The 20,215-nt window shown below is 41.6% G+C and overlaps 1 protein-coding gene across 1 annotated transcript; it reads right to left on the bottom strand.

Annotated features, from left to right (window-relative positions):
* Positions 1 to 3,773: 3,773 nt before the first annotated feature.
* Positions 3,774 to 19,417, bottom strand: GSTO1 (glutathione S-transferase omega 1). The gene is made up of 6 exons (XM_028512436.2): positions 19,257 to 19,417; positions 18,935 to 19,043; positions 11,536 to 11,758; positions 8,970 to 9,068; positions 7,097 to 7,203; positions 3,774 to 4,143 (listed from the first exon to the last, which is right to left on the bottom strand). Exons 1-6 carry the CDS (start codon positions 19,288 to 19,290, stop codon positions 3,990 to 3,992), a joined length of 726 nt encoding a protein of 241 aa, XP_028368237.1. The 5' UTR covers positions 19,291 to 19,417; the 3' UTR covers positions 3,774 to 3,989.
* Positions 19,418 to 20,215: the final 798 nt, after the last annotated feature.

The following is a 20,215-nucleotide window of genomic DNA, read 5'->3' as shown; positions in this document are numbered from 1 at the left end:
AAATAGCACAGTGCATTCCAATTTTGTATTCATAAAAATGAAATGCACTGCAATTCAGCTTTGCAAAGCATATTGGAATTAGAATTCAACTCGGAATATTTATTTCACCAGTTACCAGTTAAATGCCAGCTGAATGGGGATTGAATGCTGCAGGCTACATTTCAGTAATGTGGTTTTTAATCTTACCACTGAACACTATGTTTCCGCTGGAAAGGTTTTCATTACGACCTTTGAGCTTACCCCTACTTCCTTTTTAAGGTACCTCTCTGAAATAGGTACCTCTTCAGATACAATAGGCACCTCTCTGAAATCCTCTTTGCAAATTTTCCTCCTGTGTTATTATATTATGTTTACACCTCTATTATACTGACTCACTCAAGCAAGAAACAAATGGTAACAAAGCCATATTAAGCCAACTCCAAATTGGTTTCCAGCTACCTGAAATATAATCGGATCAATTTGAAAAGGTGGGGACCTTCAGTCATGGGTAATAATAGCTTAAGCTTTCTAGGAAAAGAATGCCACCACGGAAATAATTTCTTCGCTCTATTTAAATAAGTCTCTGTTTTGAAAATGGAAGTGGAGTTTGCATTTTTCAATATTTCAAATTTTTTTTCTCATACCTGTCTCTGATAGTGGCAGAAACTGGAGGACATTCCTCTTAATATAAATGAAGCCTGCTTAATTTACACGGAAGATTACTGAGTGTTCAGACACTGTTCACCGAGTTCAGAGAGTGAGATGTCAGGAAAAAGGCTCTATTTTCAAATGGACTTAGAATCGGGACCTGTTTCCAGGAAGTTAGGGTCATAGGGAATCCTATGTTCTAATGTCTTTGGGCCATTTTTTTTTCTCAGTTTTGAGATATAATTGACATGCAGCTCTGTATGAGTTTAATGTGCACCACATGATGACTTGACACACATATATTGTGAAATGATTACCACAATAAGTTTAGTTAATATTCATCTTCATATAGTTACAAAAATACATTTTTCTCATGATGAGAACTTTTAGGACCTACTCTTTTAGCAACTTTCAAACACACCATACAGTAGTGTTAATTATAGTCATCTTGTGCATTAGCTCCACAGAACTTTCTTTATAGCTGGAAGTTTGTACTTTTTGACCATCTTCACTCAACTTTCTCCCCACCCCGGCCCCCCAACAATTCTGAAACATATGAAGTAAAGATTATTGCCAACTAAAGCTGTCAGAGGAGAAACTCCATCTTCCCACAGGGGAAAGCAGAATCCAAAGGAGACTTTCTTTTTTAAGTACTTCATTCCACTTTCTTATCTCTTATCTCTTTGCAGCTTAAGGAATCAAAGAAAAAATATTTTTAAAACATTTCAATATCGTTACATTTGAATGAAAAAAGGCAGATTTTCAAGATCTTGAAATCAGCCAAACCAAACATTTGTAAAATCAAACAAAACAGACTGAGTTAGGAAAAGAATAGCAACACTTCCTGCTAAATCTCAGGTATAATCCTGTGTCGAAATGGCGCTTGCTATCCTCTCCTGGCCCAACCTCTCTCAAAGCTAGGAGCTGATAAATCAAGGGACTGGGGCAGAAGTACACCTAAGCTCTTATCTCAAGGGTGGTGTAAATGACTAAGAGTTCAGGCTGGATTTGAATCTTTTCAGCATTTACTAGCTGGCTGACCTTGCCCAACGTCCTTCGCCCTAGGGTTCTCATTTGTAACTCGTAGTTAACGGTACCAACACATCGACAGGTGTTTTGGGAGATTCATTCGGGTGCTGGATGAAAAATGCTTAATGCTTAGCCTTCATCGGTTACCTAGTAGGCATTCAACATTAGCTATTATTTTTATGATTTTTAGAACACGGCAGGGTCACAGAGACATCCCCTGAGACCGAAATCCCCCGCTGCGGTGCCCTCTAATGCAGCTGAACTAGCTAGTGGTGCCCAATTGCAGGGACTAGAATTCGTGATTTGGGGCTGTCTTTACCTGTCTCCAGGCAAATCAGAAAAATAAACAATTTAATGAGGGTTTTTCCCCCCTTTTTGTTTAAAGGTGTTCACTTTAAAGACCTGTTCCTTAATCTTGGATTATATAGCCCTTGCACTTTTTTTTTATGTTAAATTCTTTGATGAAACTTCTGTGAACATCAAGTAGTCGGACTTTCTTTCAACAGTATTAGGCAACATAAAGCATTGGCAATCCTATTCTGGGACCTGAAATTCGTGGAAAATCCTAAAATTCAGAATTGACCTTATACCCCTCTTCCCTGCAAACGCCAAAACTGCCGGAACCAAGCCAGTGGAGGTGGCAGGAGAGACGCCCCCACGAACCTCCCAACGGCGCGATCCCTCCGGATCGCAAACGAACCGGATGTAGAACCATGGTGGAACCCGCCCCCTAGAATGAGATCCTACCCGCTAACTGGCCGCGATGCCCAGAGCTCCAGCCAATCCTAAGAACCTTTGGAGGCACTCCAGCCAATCAGTGTCGAGCTGAGCCAAAGGGCAGCCGCCTTACAGGCGCCAGAGTACCCAAGTAGTGATTCCCCACGAGTGTCTGGGACAGGTAGCGGCTGGCCGTGGCACCTCAGCGCCCGGGTCTGCATCCGACTGAAGCCGCCCCGCAGCCGACCTGAACCTAGAAGGGTGGGGCAGGCCGACGACAGCAGAGATGGGTGTGTCCGGAGCTTGGGCATTGGTGGCCACGAGTGGGCAGCCAGAGGTCGTTTGTGAAGTCAACAGTGGTCACCAGCGTCTCAGGGTGTGGCCCCCAGATCGCCTGCATCACCACGGGGTGATGGGGGACTCCACGGGTGGAGGGGGACTCATTTCAAATGTGGACCGCCTGGCCCACCCCCGACCTACTTACTGAATCACAAATGCAGTGGTGAGCCTGCGGTGATTATTAGGTGCTTTTACTTTTAAGAATGACCACAGGAAACCAGGCTGTATTGGGGCCGGCAGGTTGAAGGCGCACCCCTTAATTCCCATAGTAAGCACAGGGTGCTGGGTGTGTTCTCCAGGTATTTGTGCCAGCATTTTAAGACCTTGATTAACCTTGGGACCTTAGTTGAATCATCTGTGGAATGAAATGATGCCCTACGACCTACCTTTTCATGGAGCTGATGCGATGATAAAAATTAGTGAGAAGCCCAATGGGCTGTGGAAGTGTGTGGAAGATGGCATTGATATTTTTGAATGGGGGTATTGCCTATTACTCCTTCAGCCTTACATAATGCACCGAGGGATGTGGTCTTCATCGTACTTATATGGGATACTTGCTGTGTGCCCAGCATGGGATTTGGTAAGAAGCATTTGAAGGGGAGAGAGATTGGATATTGGAGACCAAGTAACAGGTCACCTAGTCACCTACTTGGCTTTGAGGTGATGCAGGTCTGGTCTTCATTGGTCAGAACAGTTATAAAAGAGGGTGTGAATTCAGTTGATGACGGAAAGAATGAGGAATTGTAAATTCTCAATTCAGAACCTCAAAGACAAACTTGAAAGGGCATCTCTTGAAATGACAACAGGGTATCCAAGTGGAAATGTCTTATGGGCAGTTAGAAATCTAGATTGAAGTCTAACCTCACTAGAGAGGATTTGAGCATCCTGAGCAGGAAATGTGTTTACACTTCTGCAGGAGGGCCTTGAGGAAATACCACAGTTGTGCCATGATGTCAACTCAGAGAAGGTGATCCAAAGAGACATGAGAGCACTTGGCAAAATAAAAGCATGTTATTTTTCATATTAGCGAAGGAAAATATCAGACATATCTTCATTGTTTTAAGATTTGTATTTATTTTTTAGATGGAGGAGAAAGAGAGGGAGAGAAACATCAGTATGTGGCTGCCTCTCACGCTCCCCCTACTGGGGACCTGGCCCTCAACCCAGAAATGTGCCCTGACTGGGATATGAATTTGCGGCCCTTTGGTTTGCAGGCTGGCATTCAATTCACTGAGCCACACCAGCCAGGGCCACATCTTCACTGACTCGCGCCCCCATCATAGCCCATAGTCACAGGCCTCCAAGCTGTTCTGCACGTAGAGATTTAAGAAACCTTGGAAGGTCTTCGTATCGATGAGGAGGGCTGATACAGTGGGATCTTTCCTCATGGCTGCCATCCAAAGCTTAAGTTTGGGAGTGTGGTCCACACACCTGTGGGAGATGGGAAGCATGAAGGAGTGAGCTAGGCAACACAGGAAGGCACTGCAGTCTCCTGTATGTCATCATTATCCCTCCACAGTTTTTGTTCTCCTCTAACCTTTTAAAGTAGTTCGTTAAAAATATTTCTTTAAAATGCATGTAATTATAGAATAAGATATGCCTCCTTTTGTTGTGTTTCTCAGACACTGCATCTTTTACAAATTGTAGGTTTGTGGTAACCCTGCATCGAGCGAGTCTAACCATGCACTCTTCCCAAGAGCATTTGCTTGACTTCATGTCTCTGTGCCACATTTTGATAATTCTCAGAATATTTCAAACTCTGGCCATTATTTTTATATTTGGTACGGAGATCTATGATTACTGACCTTTGATGTTACTAGGGCAAACCTTTGACCAGCAAAAAAATTACTAAAGGCTCAGACAGTGGTTAGCATTTCTTTATGCAAAAAAGCATTTTTAAATTAAGATATTTACATTGTTCTTTTTTAGACATAATGCTATTAAACACTTAACAGACTAAAGTATAGTGTAAACATAATTTTTATATGCACTGGGAAATCAAAATATTCATGGGACTCGCTTTATTGTGATACTTACTTTATTGCAGTGGTCTGAAACTGAACCTGCAATATCTCTGAGGTATGACTGTATTAGTTTTGGAACATATTGTAGAAGTTTTTGTTTTATGGAACAGGAATCTTCCAAAAGGAAATGACTTGCTCATTTGGTGTGAGACTATTCCAAATTGACTGATAACTTTTTAAAGTAAGAACATGAAAAACAACCCACCTATGTCCAGATTGTGACTAAAAAGTGAAGGGATTAAAAGTACATCTTGCCAACCATAAAAACAGTCACAGGGATATAAAGTACAGCACAGGGAATAAAGTTAGTAATGTATCAACTATGTGTGGGATCAGATGGGCACTGCTAGACTTATTGGGATATTCACTTCCTAAGTTATATAAATGTATAATCACTACGTTGTATACCTGAAACTAATATAATAATATTGTATGTCAACTGTAATTGACAAATTTTTTTAAAAAGAGAAAGATCAAACCGATGGATGCCAGAAGGGAAGGGGTGAGGATGGGTGACGGGGATTATAGTTGATAATGTTGTGATTAAGTTTGCATGGTGACAGATGATTAGTACACTTATTGTGTTAATCACATTTTAAGGTACATTAATGCCAAATCATATTGTACACCTGAAACCTAATACTGCATACTGTAAGCATAATAATACATTCAAATCTGTAGAGAATTTTTATGAGTTCATTTGAGCCAAACTGACAATTGCCAGGAAGCAAACCCTCAGCAAGTTGAGAAAATGCTGCAGAAAATGGCAGTTTTGCACCCTGCTTTATACATGACAACCAAAAGAGAAGATGTAAGTGGGTTACATGATATCCATTGGTGAAAGATTAGGGAGGTGGGAGAAAGCAAAGTGGGGAAACTTCTGGGATTGGATAAAAATTAAAATGATAGACACATCTTTTACACAGGTGGATATAGGTTAGTTAACAATCAGCAATTAACATTGACAACAATGACAATGAGAGGACTTTGGTCTCTGGTATGGTGCCCATGCTTTGAGGGATCTGGTAAAAGGGAAATTGCTTTGTTTTTGCAAAAGTATGTTTATCAGGTATATTATCCTTGATAAAAAGGATAACAGACACACTTAGTTAAGCACTGCTAGACTTTACTCTAACAGTGCTTAGTCTAGTCTAGTTTAGCTAAACTAGAATTTTAGTTAAGTTGAAGATGACCTTTATCAGGGAACTTTCTAGCCTAGGACAAACATGACTATCTACCATAAACTGCTTTTTGTTAAAAACCTTTAATTTCAGACCATGCTAAGTGGTAATTTTTGGTCTCTATGAGTTTTTAAGGCCATAACACAGGTCCTCCCTGAGTTTGTCAGGTTAAATATGTGGCCCTTTTTCATCCACATTACCATCTATACTTAAATTTTATTTTAGTTATTTTTTAAATTTTATTTATTTATTTTTAGAGAGAGAGGAAGTGAGGGAGAAAGAGAGGTAAAAATCAGTGTGTGGTTGCCTCTCATGCGCCCACTACTGGGAACCTGGCCCACACAACCCAGGCATGTGCCCTGACTGGGAATCAAACCAGCAACCCTTTGGTTCACAGGCTGGCATTCAATCCACTGAGCCACACCAGCCAGGGCTATACTTAATTTTTTTAAGGTTTTAATAAATTTTTTAAAATTTAAAGGATTTTCTTGAAAGGATATTTTTTTAAAGTAACCCTGAATAGCTCTAAGCTTTAAGAGGGAGTAAGCCAAGGTGGCTGCCAAACTTCAAAGTGTGGAGCTTGGAAACTAGTATGGGACTCTCACTGGTAAATCAGAGGTAGCATTGGTCATAACAATCCTGCATGACAGCCTTATAAAAAGGTTATCCTTAGGGATTTAAAGTTTTTTCAATTACAGTTGGCATTCAATATTATATTCATTTAAGGTGTAGGGCATAGTGCTTAGACATTTATATAACATACAGAGTGATCCCCCAAGAAGTCTAGCACCCATCTGACACCATGCATAGTCATTATGATTTTACTGTCTACATTCTGTATGCTGTACTTTACAACCCTGTGACTATTCTTAATCCCTTCACCTTTTCCACCCAGTGCCCCCACCCAAACCCTCCTTAGGAATGTTCACCCAGGAGGGAAGCAGTAAATTACTTTTAAAGCTTTTTACTACCTGTCACAGAACTGCCACCTGTCGCCCAGGGTGGGAGGCAGCAGTGAGTGTGGGTGTATGACATGCCCAAGCCTCTCCCTCCTGCCTGTTTTTTTCCATTCATAACAGTCGTATAAAATATTTTAATTTTTGTTCAGTAATAAGGTCAGCATATGCTATTCCAATGATCATTCTCCTAAATTAGTCACATAACATTCAAAATTCTTACTCATTTAACTCCAGTGCTTCCAGCCGTTCAAACCAGGGCCAGATGAGGTAATCAATCATAGAAAGTGAACTGCCACCAAAGAAGGTTGTCTTCTTATTGGTCAGAACCTGAACATTAAACAGCATAAGAGTACTTCTTATTTGTGCATCTTGGAAGGCTCATCATCAGAGAGGCAGGTGAGTTAAATAGAGGGGTGAGAGCAGCCCATTTGCTTGACATATCCAAGTTCACTTTCTGTCTATTTCATCAGTTTAAGCTTTAGAATCTATTGGTTTCGGATGAAGCAAAACAATCAGCAAGATAAACTAGAAAATGATGAAAAGTAAAATAAGCAACAGAGCACAAGATCTCTGTAATACAACAAAGGTCTGGTATTCAGACAGAAAGAACTCTTGGGAATCAAGAAAAAAGGCAAACAACCCACTAGAAAATTGGGCAAGACTTGCACTTCACAAAAAAGGATGTCCAAATGGGCAATAACCATTTGAAAAGGCGCTCAACTACATTCAGTATCAGGAAATGCAAATTAGAACCAAAATGTAGTGACACTACGCATCCATAATGGCTAAAATGAACTAGACCGAGTCAGCTAGGATGTGGGACCACTGCTGATACGAATGTAAATCGATACTACAATGTTTTACAGCTGAAAGCATGCATACTTTATAACCCAGTAATTGTACTTGGAAATGTGAGCATATATTCACCAAAAGATACATGCAAGAATGTTCACTGTAGTACTATTTCTAATAGCCCCAAAGTGGAAATGTCTACTGTCCACCAGAAATAAAAGGGACAAAAAGAAACTGTGGCACAGACAGACGCTGGAACACTACAAAGAACAGGAATGAACTACACACAGCAAAGATGAACTTCACAATCTAATACTGTATGAAAGATGCCAGGCCTGAAAGTACATATTATGTTATTCCATTTGTTTAGAGTACAGAAAGTAGCCAAAACTAATACTCTATTTTTTGATATGGGTGCTGGTTCTATGGCTATGTTCACTCTAGAAATTCATCAAGTTACACTATTATTCTTTGGGTACTTTGCAGATAATCCTTCAATAAAACAACTGACCTAAAACATACTGGAAATAACTAGATTAACTATTAAATGAAATTATTTGAAAACAAAGCACAAATAGTATGTTTCTAAAGTTTAAGAGGATGAATTGGTATTATGGTTTTGTCAAAGGCGGGAACTGAGAATATTTGATTAACCAACACCAAACCAACTTACCTTTATAAAACTTCTATAGTTTTTGTCAGGGCCCACATAACATTCTGCACTGTACACTGACTGTTTAAATCTACCTGAGTATTTGGAATGTCTCAAGACCAAGAGGAGACTCGATCTAAAGACACAAAGTGGCAGCTATCCCTCAAAGGAGGTAAAACACATCTGGGCTTTCCCAAGAGTCTGTATGACTCATGGCAAATTCTTTGTAGTGAGAAATGCTTATTATATAATACTAAGTAGAAAAAAGAACACAAAATGGTATCTATGTTCCAATTAGTTATGTTAATAATTTTTTAAAACTATATGGACAAGGATTGGAACTGCATGGAGAAACAACAAAACAGGTAACAGAAATGTTGGTGAATTTCTTTTTTCCCTTGTTATTTTAACATCGGTGCAACAAAATGTTTTAAAAGCAAGCTCATGACAAAATATTTGTAGGCGTTTTGGTTTATATGTTAAACACACCGCTTATGGCAATCTGTTATAAAGTAAAATTTCTTATTTGATATTATTACTAATTGCTATAGAGCGATTTGGGAAATGAGAATATGAACAAAAGAGTAGAAGGAAGAGGGCAGGCATATATCATTTACTCTGATAAAAGCTAAGAGACACAACTGATTACCTCCTCAAGCTTGCTGAATTCTTTACGAAGTTCTTCTTTTATGCCAGGGTGGTCTTCCTTAGTTTTACTTGTAATAAAGCGTCCTATCAAAGATGGTACCTAGACAGAGAATAATTTCTTAGTTTATCAGCGGCAGGCTCAGTATACCGGCCTCACATAAAAACACGACAGAACCCTTCTAGTCCCAGTGTCAGTGTTCTAGAAACTTCAAGGGCACACCCATCCGGTGTTCACAGAGGTCATATGCTGATCCTCAAAACAGTTTTGTGGCCTAAACTGTATTTAAACAGGATTATTAAACAGGATTTTATAAGTTGCAAATAACACAACCCACTTTGGCAAGTTTGAGACCAAAATATCTTTAAAGGACACTGAGTGTCTCAGAACTGTTGGGGGCGCTGAACAAACAGGCTTGGAACGAAGCTGGAACATTCCAAAATCCTGCTCAAGCTGACTTGCTGGAGAGCATCACTGTGACCAGTGAACTGAAACTAAAGGTTTGTGCCACTGCCAGGAATGACTCAGAGGTTAACTAATGCCTCTACGGCCAAAGCCATTGCTACTCTGAAGTTTAATTTGGCAACCACCAGGGATCCTGAAAGCCTGAAGCCATGCCATCAGCCACTCTCACCAGCAGAACCAGAGCCCCACAGCAAGCCTATTTCCTCACAGTGATCGTTTCTGAATTGAACTCTACCATGCATGTATCTGACAGGGAGGGCCTGGGTTGCAGGCCTGGGCCCCAGCTGCAGAGGGAGCCGGGGAAGAGAATTTTTCTGATCTCTTCCTTGCGGAGGACATGAGAAGACTGTTCAAAGGAGAGTGACTGCCTGAAGACCTGGCAGGTGTAGTGCCACATGCTTTAATGCTTGTGGTGGAGGTGTTTGTGTGTTTGGTATCATCTCATTACATGAGACAGAAGTCTACTCATCCCAGTTTAAGTAAACAGGTCCTCTGAAAACACAGGAGAATCCCCTGAAATCCCATGGATGTCAGAACAGCTGGCACTCATTGGAACTGAAGGTTTGCAGGCTGCCCTTCCATCCACATTTCCTGCCTGGTCATTCATCTTTGCATCTCTTTACATGTCTGTTCTATATTATTTTCCATATATAGGTCCCTCTGCAGTATTAATTTTCACTTCCCTATGTGGCTTTGGTTGGTCCAATCTCTAATTTTATACATATATTTTTTTTTCATTTAAAACTTCCCCACTTTTACTGTCTTAGTCTGTCTCAGTTCCAAGTTTCTAGGAGAGAAGATGATGGGGCTGGGGGGCTGGGGGTGCATGTGGGGTCATTTCTAGTTTGCTGAGCTGTTGCCAAGAGGGTGGGGTCATATGCTACCTAAGACCACCTCTTTCCTGAATATGAGCAGAAAAGTAATAGTGGGCATCTCCAGCTTTTAGGCTCATTCTATTTTTAAACAGTACAATGAATCTCTTGTTACGTTTTTTTAAAATTCACCACCTTTCTTGTAAATTTGCCCTATTCTCTGTTCATTGACTTTGATAACAGCCATCTCTATTATTCTTTCCCTTCATCCTGCTAAACCAAACAATTCCTTCTTCCTTCCCCATTGGCTTCCCTTTGCACTGTCTCCTTAAACAATAGGTCTTCCCTATAAGTCCTATCTTCACGGTATTTCTTTAACCATTTTGTCTAGAGATGATATTTCTGTGTATGCTGATCTATGCTGACAGGATAACAGGATTATAGACATATAACCTCATGTTGCTATTCTTGTTGTCTACTATTGGTCATGTCCTTGTTAATATTAACTGCTTGAACTAATTTACACATTGATGCTAATTAAGATACAAACAATTCTTCTACAGGAATGCCATTTACTCAGTCAGCTCTATGCTACTGCCCACACGGAGCAAAGAAGCTCACTGCTAGACATGCTACACCCTGGCTGGAACAGCAAGAACTAACGCTGAGATTTACCATGTCTTGAACTTGGCTCTCAAGTGTTTCCTGTAAACTGATTTTTATCTATGAGGAAGGAACGATTATATTTATTTTACAAATTATGACCTGAGACACAGAGATAAGCAGTAAGTAAGTTAGCGAGTTAAACAACTTGAAAGTGGCAGGGCTGGTCACATACCTAGGCAGTGTGTCAACAGTGACACCCTGGTGCAACACATGCAAGAAGGCAGGCAACCCCCACCAGGGAAGTGTTCGTGCGTGTGGGAACCCAGAGCTGGGCACTCGCCCACTCTGATCAAGCTCCTGGAAGGCAGCCGTGTCTGAGCAGATACATGAAAGAGGACTTGGAGAGAACCAGGCAAAGTGAGAAGGAGGAAGAGTCTGCCAGCAAGAGTGGATAGGTGGTGAGTTTGGGAAAACATGACAGGAGAAGAGTGAAGAGGGATAACTTTGGAGAGGTAAACAGGAACCAATCAAGAAAGGGCTTGTTGGACACATCAGGACAGATGAGTATAATCCTATGTTGTTTTCCTTTCCCAGGTTAATGAACCATAAATGACCACTGATATAGCTTAAAAAAAAAAAACCACAGAAGTTTTTCAAATAGGAACTGACATTTCTTATACACACACCTTAGAAAATAACTCAAAGACCATCTTTTGGCGTGCTTTCTCATAGGGGTCCTCCGGCAACAGCTTCTTCCCTGGATACGCTTCATCCAGGTACTCACAGGTGATGGTAGACTCACAGATCAGCTGACCCTGACTGTTCTCCAGAACTGGCACCAGACCAAAGGGATTCTTCTTAAAGAACCACTCAGGCTTATTTTTCAGGTTGATGTTGATAATTTCATGTCTGAAAGGCAAATCAGAAGACAATGAAGAAAATGAAACATTTTTTGTAACTTCTGAATGAATCCTCACTGGTCCTACCATCCACTTAGCTGATCAGACCCCACATTTAGGAGTCAACTCAGCCTCGATTCTTGCCCCACCCACCCTCCTCCTCAAGTCAAATGGAACACCAAGACCTGTCAGCTAGACCTCCAAATCATACTGACCTTATTCCCTTCTCAGCTTTATCACCACTACCTCATCCAAAACATCACCTGCCACCTGAACCCCTACAACAGTCCCCACCAGCTTCTCGGCTCCCTCCGTGGCCTCCCTACAGTCCATTCTGCACACACGGCCAGGTGGAGCTTTGACAAAAGTAAATTAGATTAGGCCACTCTCCTGCTTATGACCCTCCAATTGCTGCTCACAGCAAAAAGGATAAACTCTAAGTCACATTTCATGATACAGGAGGCACATTTGATTTGTCACACCTGTTTCCTACAACTTTTCTTCTGGTCATTATGATCTGGCCACACTGGCCTTTCTTATATTCCTTGAGTTTGCCATACATGTTCCCAGCTTGGAACATTTACACTTCCTGGTCCTCTGTCTCCTGTGCCCATTTTCCCAGGTCAAACACCACATGCACAAAGAGGCCTCCCCTGACCACCCATTCTGAGGCTGCTGAGGGCCTCCATTATGTGACCATCTTGTTATACTTTCTTCATTGAACTGATACGTGTCTAAAATTACTTTGATCATTATTCATCTGTTTATTACGTCAACTCCCTAGAAAGTAAGCTCCATGAAATCAGGGATCTTATGTGCCTTGTTCATTTTAATAAACACATCAAAGCAAATTTAAAATGGGTTTGAATGCTATGAAGAAGATACAAATAGTTTCAGATAGACACTCAGTAAATATTTGTTGAATGAATAAACAAGTGAAAACCACAATGAGATACCACTTCACACCAGTGAGAATGGCCATCATAAACCAACAAACAAATGTCAGGGAGGTTGTGGAGAAAAGGGAACCCTAGTGCACTGTTGATGGGATTGCAGACTGGTACAACCACTATGGAAAACAGTATGGAATTTTCTCAGAAAACTAAAAATGGATCTACCTTTTGACCTGGCAATTCCACTGCTAGGATTATATCCTAAGAACCCTGAAACACGAACCCAAAAGAACCTATGCACCCCAATGTTCATAGCAGCACAATTTACAATAGCCAAGTGCTGGGAGCAACCTAGGTGCCCATCAGTAAATGAATGGATCAAAAAGCTATGGTACATTTACACAATGGAATTCTATGCAGCAGAAAGAAAGGAGTTCCTACCCTTTGCAACAGCATAGATGGAACTAGAAAGTGTTATGTTGAGTGAAATAAGCCAAGCGGTAAAAGACAAATACTATATGATCTCACCTTTAACAGTAGCCTAAACAACAAAACAAACAAGCAAGCAAAATATAACCAAAGACACTGAAATAGAGGACAGGATGACAGTGACAAGAGGGGGGAGGGCAGCGAATTTCAGGGGAAAAGGGGAAGGATTTACAGGAACAAATATAAAGGACACATGGACAAAAACTAGGGGGGAGTGGAAATGAGAGGGAGGAGGAGAGGGCTGGGTGGGTGGGCTGGGATGGGAGTAAAAGAAAACTGTCCTTGAACAACAATTAAAATAAAATTAAAAAAAAAAAAGAAAATTGTCCAAATCTTACATGTTGAACAGAAAATTATTCTTTAGGCATTGCTCAGTTCAGTCTCTTATTTACATTAATTCATTTCACTTCTACCAATAAATATAAATATTTCTAAGATATAAAGTTGCCTTTAGAATCACCTCTTTCAGTTTTTATGTAATAGAATGTGTGGGAAGCTTAGTTTATGCTGTTTGTTTACTTCACCTTAAACTATGATGTGTTATTTTTAAGAGGCAGTATTAAATATTGGGAAATATAAAGTTATATAATTGTGAATTACATACATTATACATACGCAATTTTTCTTTTTCTATCAGGGTCATCAAATGTCATTAAAAATTAGTGATATGTTCCAAGATAAAGCAAAACTCTTATTATTGCACCATTGTGCCTTAAGACATTTAGGTTAGGTATAAAGGAGGTTTATTTTTGTTGTTATTCTTTTTACCTCAGCATTGTTAAATATTAGAAGGAAGATATTTCTTTCTTTAAAGGTCATTAAAACCCTTCCGTGTGAGGTGATTTGAGAGTCTTCCTGTTGCCTGAAGATACTGGTCAGACTACATGAGTCCTCCGTGCTGTGCCCTGACATTCGATTTATGATTCTGCATTCTGAAGTGCAAAAGCAGTTTGGTATGTTGATGTGCAAATGCTCTGGCTCGAATAAATCACATCAAAGCAAAAAGAAATAAAAATAAAAATAAGCAAGTGACAATGCTTCAAGATTGTCAGCAAAACACTTCATTTTTGAAAAAAAAAAACCCTACAGGTTTAGAGAAAGCCCATCTCTCTTAGATGATTAATAAACCCCAGCAGAACCGAGTAAAGGCAGCCAGTACATGACGCCAAAGCTTCACATGTAGTACTTCAGACCAAAAAAAAATCCACATTATCAATTGTATTGACACTGTTATTAAAATCAATAATATGATCTTAGAAAGACCTTATTATGGTATGACAATGCAAAGTAGACTTCACAAGCAACTAAATACATGTATAAATAAGTCCACTTATTCACTAGGGCACAACTTTTGGACCTAACAGATAAATTTCAAAAACAAAGTTTTAAATTAGAAAAGACAAAAATTTTGAAAGAGCGCCACACAAACCTTTTTGAATGACGTTGACTGACACTGGCTGCGGCTCTGAGTCATCTGACCACCTTTTTCTACATGTCTTTGCTCTTTATGGGATATTTCTCTCAAATGTTAAGTGCAATTGAAGGTTTTGTAAGCCAAATCCTATTTTAAATAGACAGAGCTCACTCTTTAAAAAAAAAACAAAACATTTTATTTTTGGCTAAGAGGCATCTTAATTGTAAATTATATAAGGCGACTACACTGTGTCCACTATCCTCTATATGAGAATCAACATAATCAAATTCAATCCCTTTTGCTAATTTAGACAGAAAGTTCCTTGCTTTTTTACAAAGACATTAAGGAATCAAAAAAATATCCACCTACAAGATAAGCTTTCAGATTAAAGCTTCATATTTTTTTTTAAATGTTGCATGGTAAGTCTACAAAGTTAAACCCAAAAGGAAGAGAACAGGTGAAGTCTGGGGTTATATTCAAATTGTAATTAGATCTAACTTGTTTCTTGCCTGAGAGATTTTAGGGGAAATAAGAGAGAGTCTCACATAATTGCTAAAGCCAGATCTATATAATTATCAAAGCTAGATAATCGTTCAGTAGAACAGACTAGTTACTCAGGAGTAACATACGCCAACACCTTTTGTTTCCTATTTCCCGATCCACCACAGTAGCTAAAATAGCATTTAGTTCGAGGATTTGAATATGTAATCACCCACCCTGATGGGTGTGGCTCAGCTGGTTGGGCATCATCCTCCAAAGGGAAAGGTTACAGGTTCAACTCCCTGTAGGGGGCACATGCCTGGGTTGCAGGTTCAGACGGGTCAGGGAGTGTGCAAGAGGAAGCCAGTCGATGTTTCTCACACCAATTTCTTTCCCTCTTTCCCTCCCTTCCCCTCTAAAACTAAGTAAGTATTTAAAAACAATATGTCATCACCCATGAAAACAAAGGAATAGCCAGATGAAACACTAGTGTGTGGGTGTATATGTTCTTGTTAAAAGGTTCATATGCTGAGGGAACACTCAGATATGAGCCACTGGAAAAAAAACAAGACCCTCCCTCTGTCAAGGTATTACCAACTCTTCTGAAATTTCATACTATAAAAACAAAAGGTATGGCCAAGATAGAGGCACAGGTAGACACACTGTGCCTCCTCGAACAACCAAAAGAAAGACAACAAATTTAAACACAAAAAACAACCAGAACTGATAGAAAATTGAACTATGTGGAAGCCTGACAACCAAGGAGTTGAAGAAACATTCATCCAGACTGGTAGGAGGGGTGGAGATGGGCAGCCAGGGTGGGGAGGACTCGAGGCAAGGTGGCAGCTGGTGGACCCAGTGGTCCCACACTTGCAGGCCGATAAACTGGGAGAAACAACCGGGGAGAGAGACAGACTGCGCAACCCATGGTTCCAGCATGGGGAAATAAAGCCTCAAAACCACAGACTGAAAAAACTTGTGGGGGTTGAGGCAGTGGGAAAAACTTCACATCCCACAGGAGAGTTCGTTGGAGACCCACAGGGTATTAGAATGTACACAAACCCACCCACCTGGGAATCAGCACCAGAAGGGCCCAATTTGATTGTGGGAAGTGGGGGAAGTGACTGAAAGCCAGCAGAGAGCTGAGCAAGTGGCATTGTTTCCTGTAGGACCCCTCCCCCACATACAGCATCACAACGCAGTGGTATGAGTTGTCCTTCCACGGCGAATACCTAAGGCTCTGTCCCTTACTACGTAACAGGCATGCCAAGACCAAAAAATAACCGAAATGAAAGAACAGATCAAAGCTCCAGAAAAAATACAACTAAGCGATGAAGAGATAGCCAACCTATCAGATACAGAGTTCAAAACACTGGTAATCAGGATGCTCACAGAATTGGTTGAGTATTGTCACAAAATAGAGGAAAAAGTGAAGGCTATGCAAAATGAAGTAAAGGAAAATGTACAGGGAACCAACAGTGACAGGAAGGAAACTGGGACTCAAATCAACAGTTTGGAGCAGAAGGAGGAAATAAACATTCAACCAGAGCAGAATGAAGAAACAAGAATTCAAAAACATGAGGAGAGGCTTAGGAACTTCTGGGACAACTTTAAGCATTCCAACATCTGAATCATAAGGCTGCGAGAAGGAGAAGAGGAAAAGCAAGAAATGGAATACTTATTTGAAGACATAATGAAAGAGAACTTCCCCAGTCTAGCAAAGGAAATAGACTTTCAACTTAGATCTTAGGGCCTCAGGTTTTCTGCTTCAACCTTACTTCACTAACTTAAAATATTTAGTGAGCAACTACTGTGCGCCCAACCAGTGTCCTAGGCACTAGACATACAACAATGAACATACAACAATGAAAAGCAAGGACATACAGCCTAGATTACTATATGCAGCAAAGCTATCATTTAGAATGAAAGGAGAGATAAAGTGCTTCCCAGATAAGGTCAAGTTAAAGGAGTTCATCATCATCAATTCCTTCTTATATGAAACGTTAAAGGGACTTATCTAAGAAAAAGAAAATCAAAAATACGAACAGTAAAATAACAACAAACGTAACTATCAACAGTTGAACCTAAACACACACACACATAAAACAAAAACAAAAACTAAGCAAACAACTAGAACAGGAACAGAATCACAGAAATAGAGGTCACATGGAGGGTTATCAGCAAGGAGGGGAAGGGGGGAACATGGGGAGAAAGGTACAGGAATAAGTAGCATAAATGGTAGGTACAAAACAGACAGGGGGAGGTTAAGGATAGTATAGAAAATTTAGAAGCCAAAGAACTTACATGTACAGGCCATGGACATGAACTGCATGGGAGGGAATGCATGGTGGAGAGGAATAAAGGGAGGGAAATGGGACAACTAATAGTATAATCAATAAAATATATTTCAAAAACAAAAGGTAGATCATTTGTGATAAAGAAGGTTCTCAGAACAAAAGCATTTGGTGGTAACCTGGCATTGTGAGTCAACAAGTCAACACACCTGCCACAACAAGTTGGAACATGTACCTTTTAAAGAAAACCGTGCTTTGTTAGGTTATAGCACATGGCAAACATCTAGTAGTATAGCATGTGGTAAAAGAACCCTTCTCTGATGAAAGTCTCCTGGCAAAACAAATCCATGACTGTCAGTACACCCCTATTGTTTGCATTACCTGGCAACTGTCACCACTCTTCGCCCCTCATACACACACTAATAAGGTAATCATTTCAATTTTCCTTTGGAAAACTCCCAGTAAGTAAGGTAGAGTTGTTTTCAAACTAGAATTGCAGAGGGGCGCATAACCCAGGTCTTGGTGCCCTGAATTCAGCTGCATCTTGTTCTTGTATTTGTCAATTATATGAGCACAAGATATGTCTTTTTTCAGTTTGAATTACAGTTCTCCTACTTGCAATGAAAGAATTCTGACTAATATAGCAAATATTATAGTATTTGGATGAAACAGTGTTTTGGAAAAATGTTACTAAATGTTGAGTATTTTGCTGTATGTTCAGAATCAATTCATCCAAATAAGATGCCAATCTTAGTGATGAGGTGAGGGCTAATCCATAAATAATTTGTGTGTGTGTTTTTTTTTAGAATACATCTTATATGACTTTTAGGCAGGAACTGTCTGCCTAATTCTCTCCCTAGGAGACTAAAATACATTTATAAACCCTAAGCACATAGATGGAAAATTTCTTAGAGTGGGGGCCACATTTTAAACTTCCACACCACAGGTATCTAATGTCTGTTTCAGCTATTCCAAAGGTCATTGGAAAGGAGGCGGTTGCAATGGATATTTGACGTCTCAGAAAAACCAAGAGACTACTGCACGATTCCTATGGCTAACCCATGTCAATAACTATGCAACTTTCAATGAGGCTCCGCAAAGGACTGAATTGTTAGGCATAGACCCTTTGACTCGACCAACAACCCAGACTGTAAGGATATGTACTGTATAATTAACTGCACACAGGGCCAGGAGAGTCAAAGTATAAACTCTGTACTGGGTTAATTATTGACTATTTGATGAGGAATGACATACTCAGAATAACAGCAAACAGTATGTCAGATAACCCGAACACGAATGCATTAAGTCAGGTCAAAGGGTAAGGACAGTGGACCAGGAATTAGGGGTCTACAAGAGCTCAAAGAGCTGCTGCCATAAAATGATTAGGTTAATCTAAACGGAGTGTCCTAGACTTCTGGAGTCAATGGCATTTCCCCTCATCTCCGACCCCAGGGAGAGGGTTCATAACTTGCTACGTCCTCCCCAAAAGGCCGAGAATAGTCATTTGTTTTGCAGCAAAGGAAGCTCCAGGGGCCCTATTCGAGATTCCCACCCTCCGCCGCCCGCAGCAGCGGATTCCCGGCTGGCACCGGGAGCGCCTCCGCCCGGGTTCTCACTTGATTCCCTTGGCTGCCAGCACCAGGCGCGTCCTCTGGGCGAATGGGCAGAACCTCATGCTGTACACGCGGATCAGGCCCTCCGGGACGGGCCCTGGGGGCGCGCTGCCTGCGGAGGAGAAGCGGAGGCGGTTACGGACCGGAGAGAGGCCGGGATCCCCAGCCGCCCGCCGCCCCGGGACCGGACGCAGAGAGGTCCGGGGCGCTGCCGCCCCAGCCCGTTCCCCACCGGAGGAGACCCTGCGGAGAGAGGGTCGGCACCAAAGCAGCCGCAACGCGACCTGCGGCCAGGGGTCGCCGAGATCGCCCGGGCTGGCCTTACCCTTCTCCAGGCTCTTCACTGACCCTCCGGACATCTTGGCGCGGCGCAGGCCTAGCTCGCACGGTGGGTGTTCAAGGTTTTCAGGAAGTAGCCGCCCCTCCCTTTCTCCTTTCCTCCCTCCGAAGTGCAAGCTGGGGGCGGGGCTCCGCCTGTTTCCAGGACCAGGCGCAGCCCTGAGCGCTTAGAGTGAGCCCACGCCCAGCGCGACCCCGGAGGGACCCCGAACGCCGCGCCAGGCTCTATTTCCCACCCTCTGCAAGAAGGAATGCGCCACCGTCGTAGCCCTAGCGCTTCGGGGGAAATCGCCGCCCCAACGTCCCTCCGTTGCACCCAGACCCAGAGCTGGTCCTCCTGGTTTTGTGGGGATGGTGCATAAAACCCTGCAGCAGTTGCGCCAACCTGTATCATGCGGGCCGTGAGATGCCCCCACGTCGAGATGCACACAGGCACAGAAAAAAATAAATAAAATAAAACTGGAACCATTTCCTAACCCCTGACGATAGTGGTTTCTCATCTGCCCTCCACGCTGACCCTGACTTCCCATATTCCCGGTCCCTGCTGGGAAACCCACTCCGGCCTCCCTCACGTGGCACGGACCTGCTCATAGTTCCCCCTCTGCTCCAAGGCTTCCCCAACTTCAGGGCCTCTGGCATGGGCCCAGCTTTCGCTCAGGGTTCCAGAACCTGTTCTCCAAAGGTTCCTGTCCTTGGCGCAGTGACAGGTCGCCTAGCCACATGGACAGCCTTTTCCTCCTATCAGTACTAGCTTAATATGACTACTGGGAGGGCCACTGTCCCTACTGTACCCATAGGACACATCCTTTTAATTTTAACCCAAGGGAAACAGCCCAAATCTGGGTATTACTAACCTCAGATGGTGCTGCTTTCAACAATCTATTAAACATGTGGATTTTGAGGCTCTAGGAAGTCTCAGAGTCACGCAGGCAGGCTGAGTAAATT

Source organism: Phyllostomus discolor, chromosome 5 (genome assembly GCF_004126475.2).
Source record: "Phyllostomus discolor isolate MPI-MPIP mPhyDis1 chromosome 5, mPhyDis1.pri.v3, whole genome shotgun sequence".
NCBI lineage: Eukaryota > Metazoa > Chordata > Mammalia > Chiroptera > Phyllostomidae > Phyllostomus > Phyllostomus discolor.
This window is presented reverse-complemented; position numbering and strand designations above follow the sequence as displayed.

Excerpts from the sequence above, each read along its gene's own strand:
- GSTO1 (XM_028512436.2), bottom strand. The coding sequence starts at position 19,290 with ATGTCCGGAGGGTCAGTGAAGAGCCTGGAGAAGG. Across the intron at positions 19,044-19,256 it reads AGTGAAGAGCCTGGAGAAGG|GCAGCGCGCCCCCAGGGCCC; the intron begins GTAAGGCCAGCC and ends TCTCCTCCGCAG. Across the intron at positions 9,069-11,535 it reads TCTTTGAGTTATTTTCTAAG|GTACCATCTTTGATAGGACG; the intron begins GTGTGTGTATAA and ends TTCTCTGTCTAG.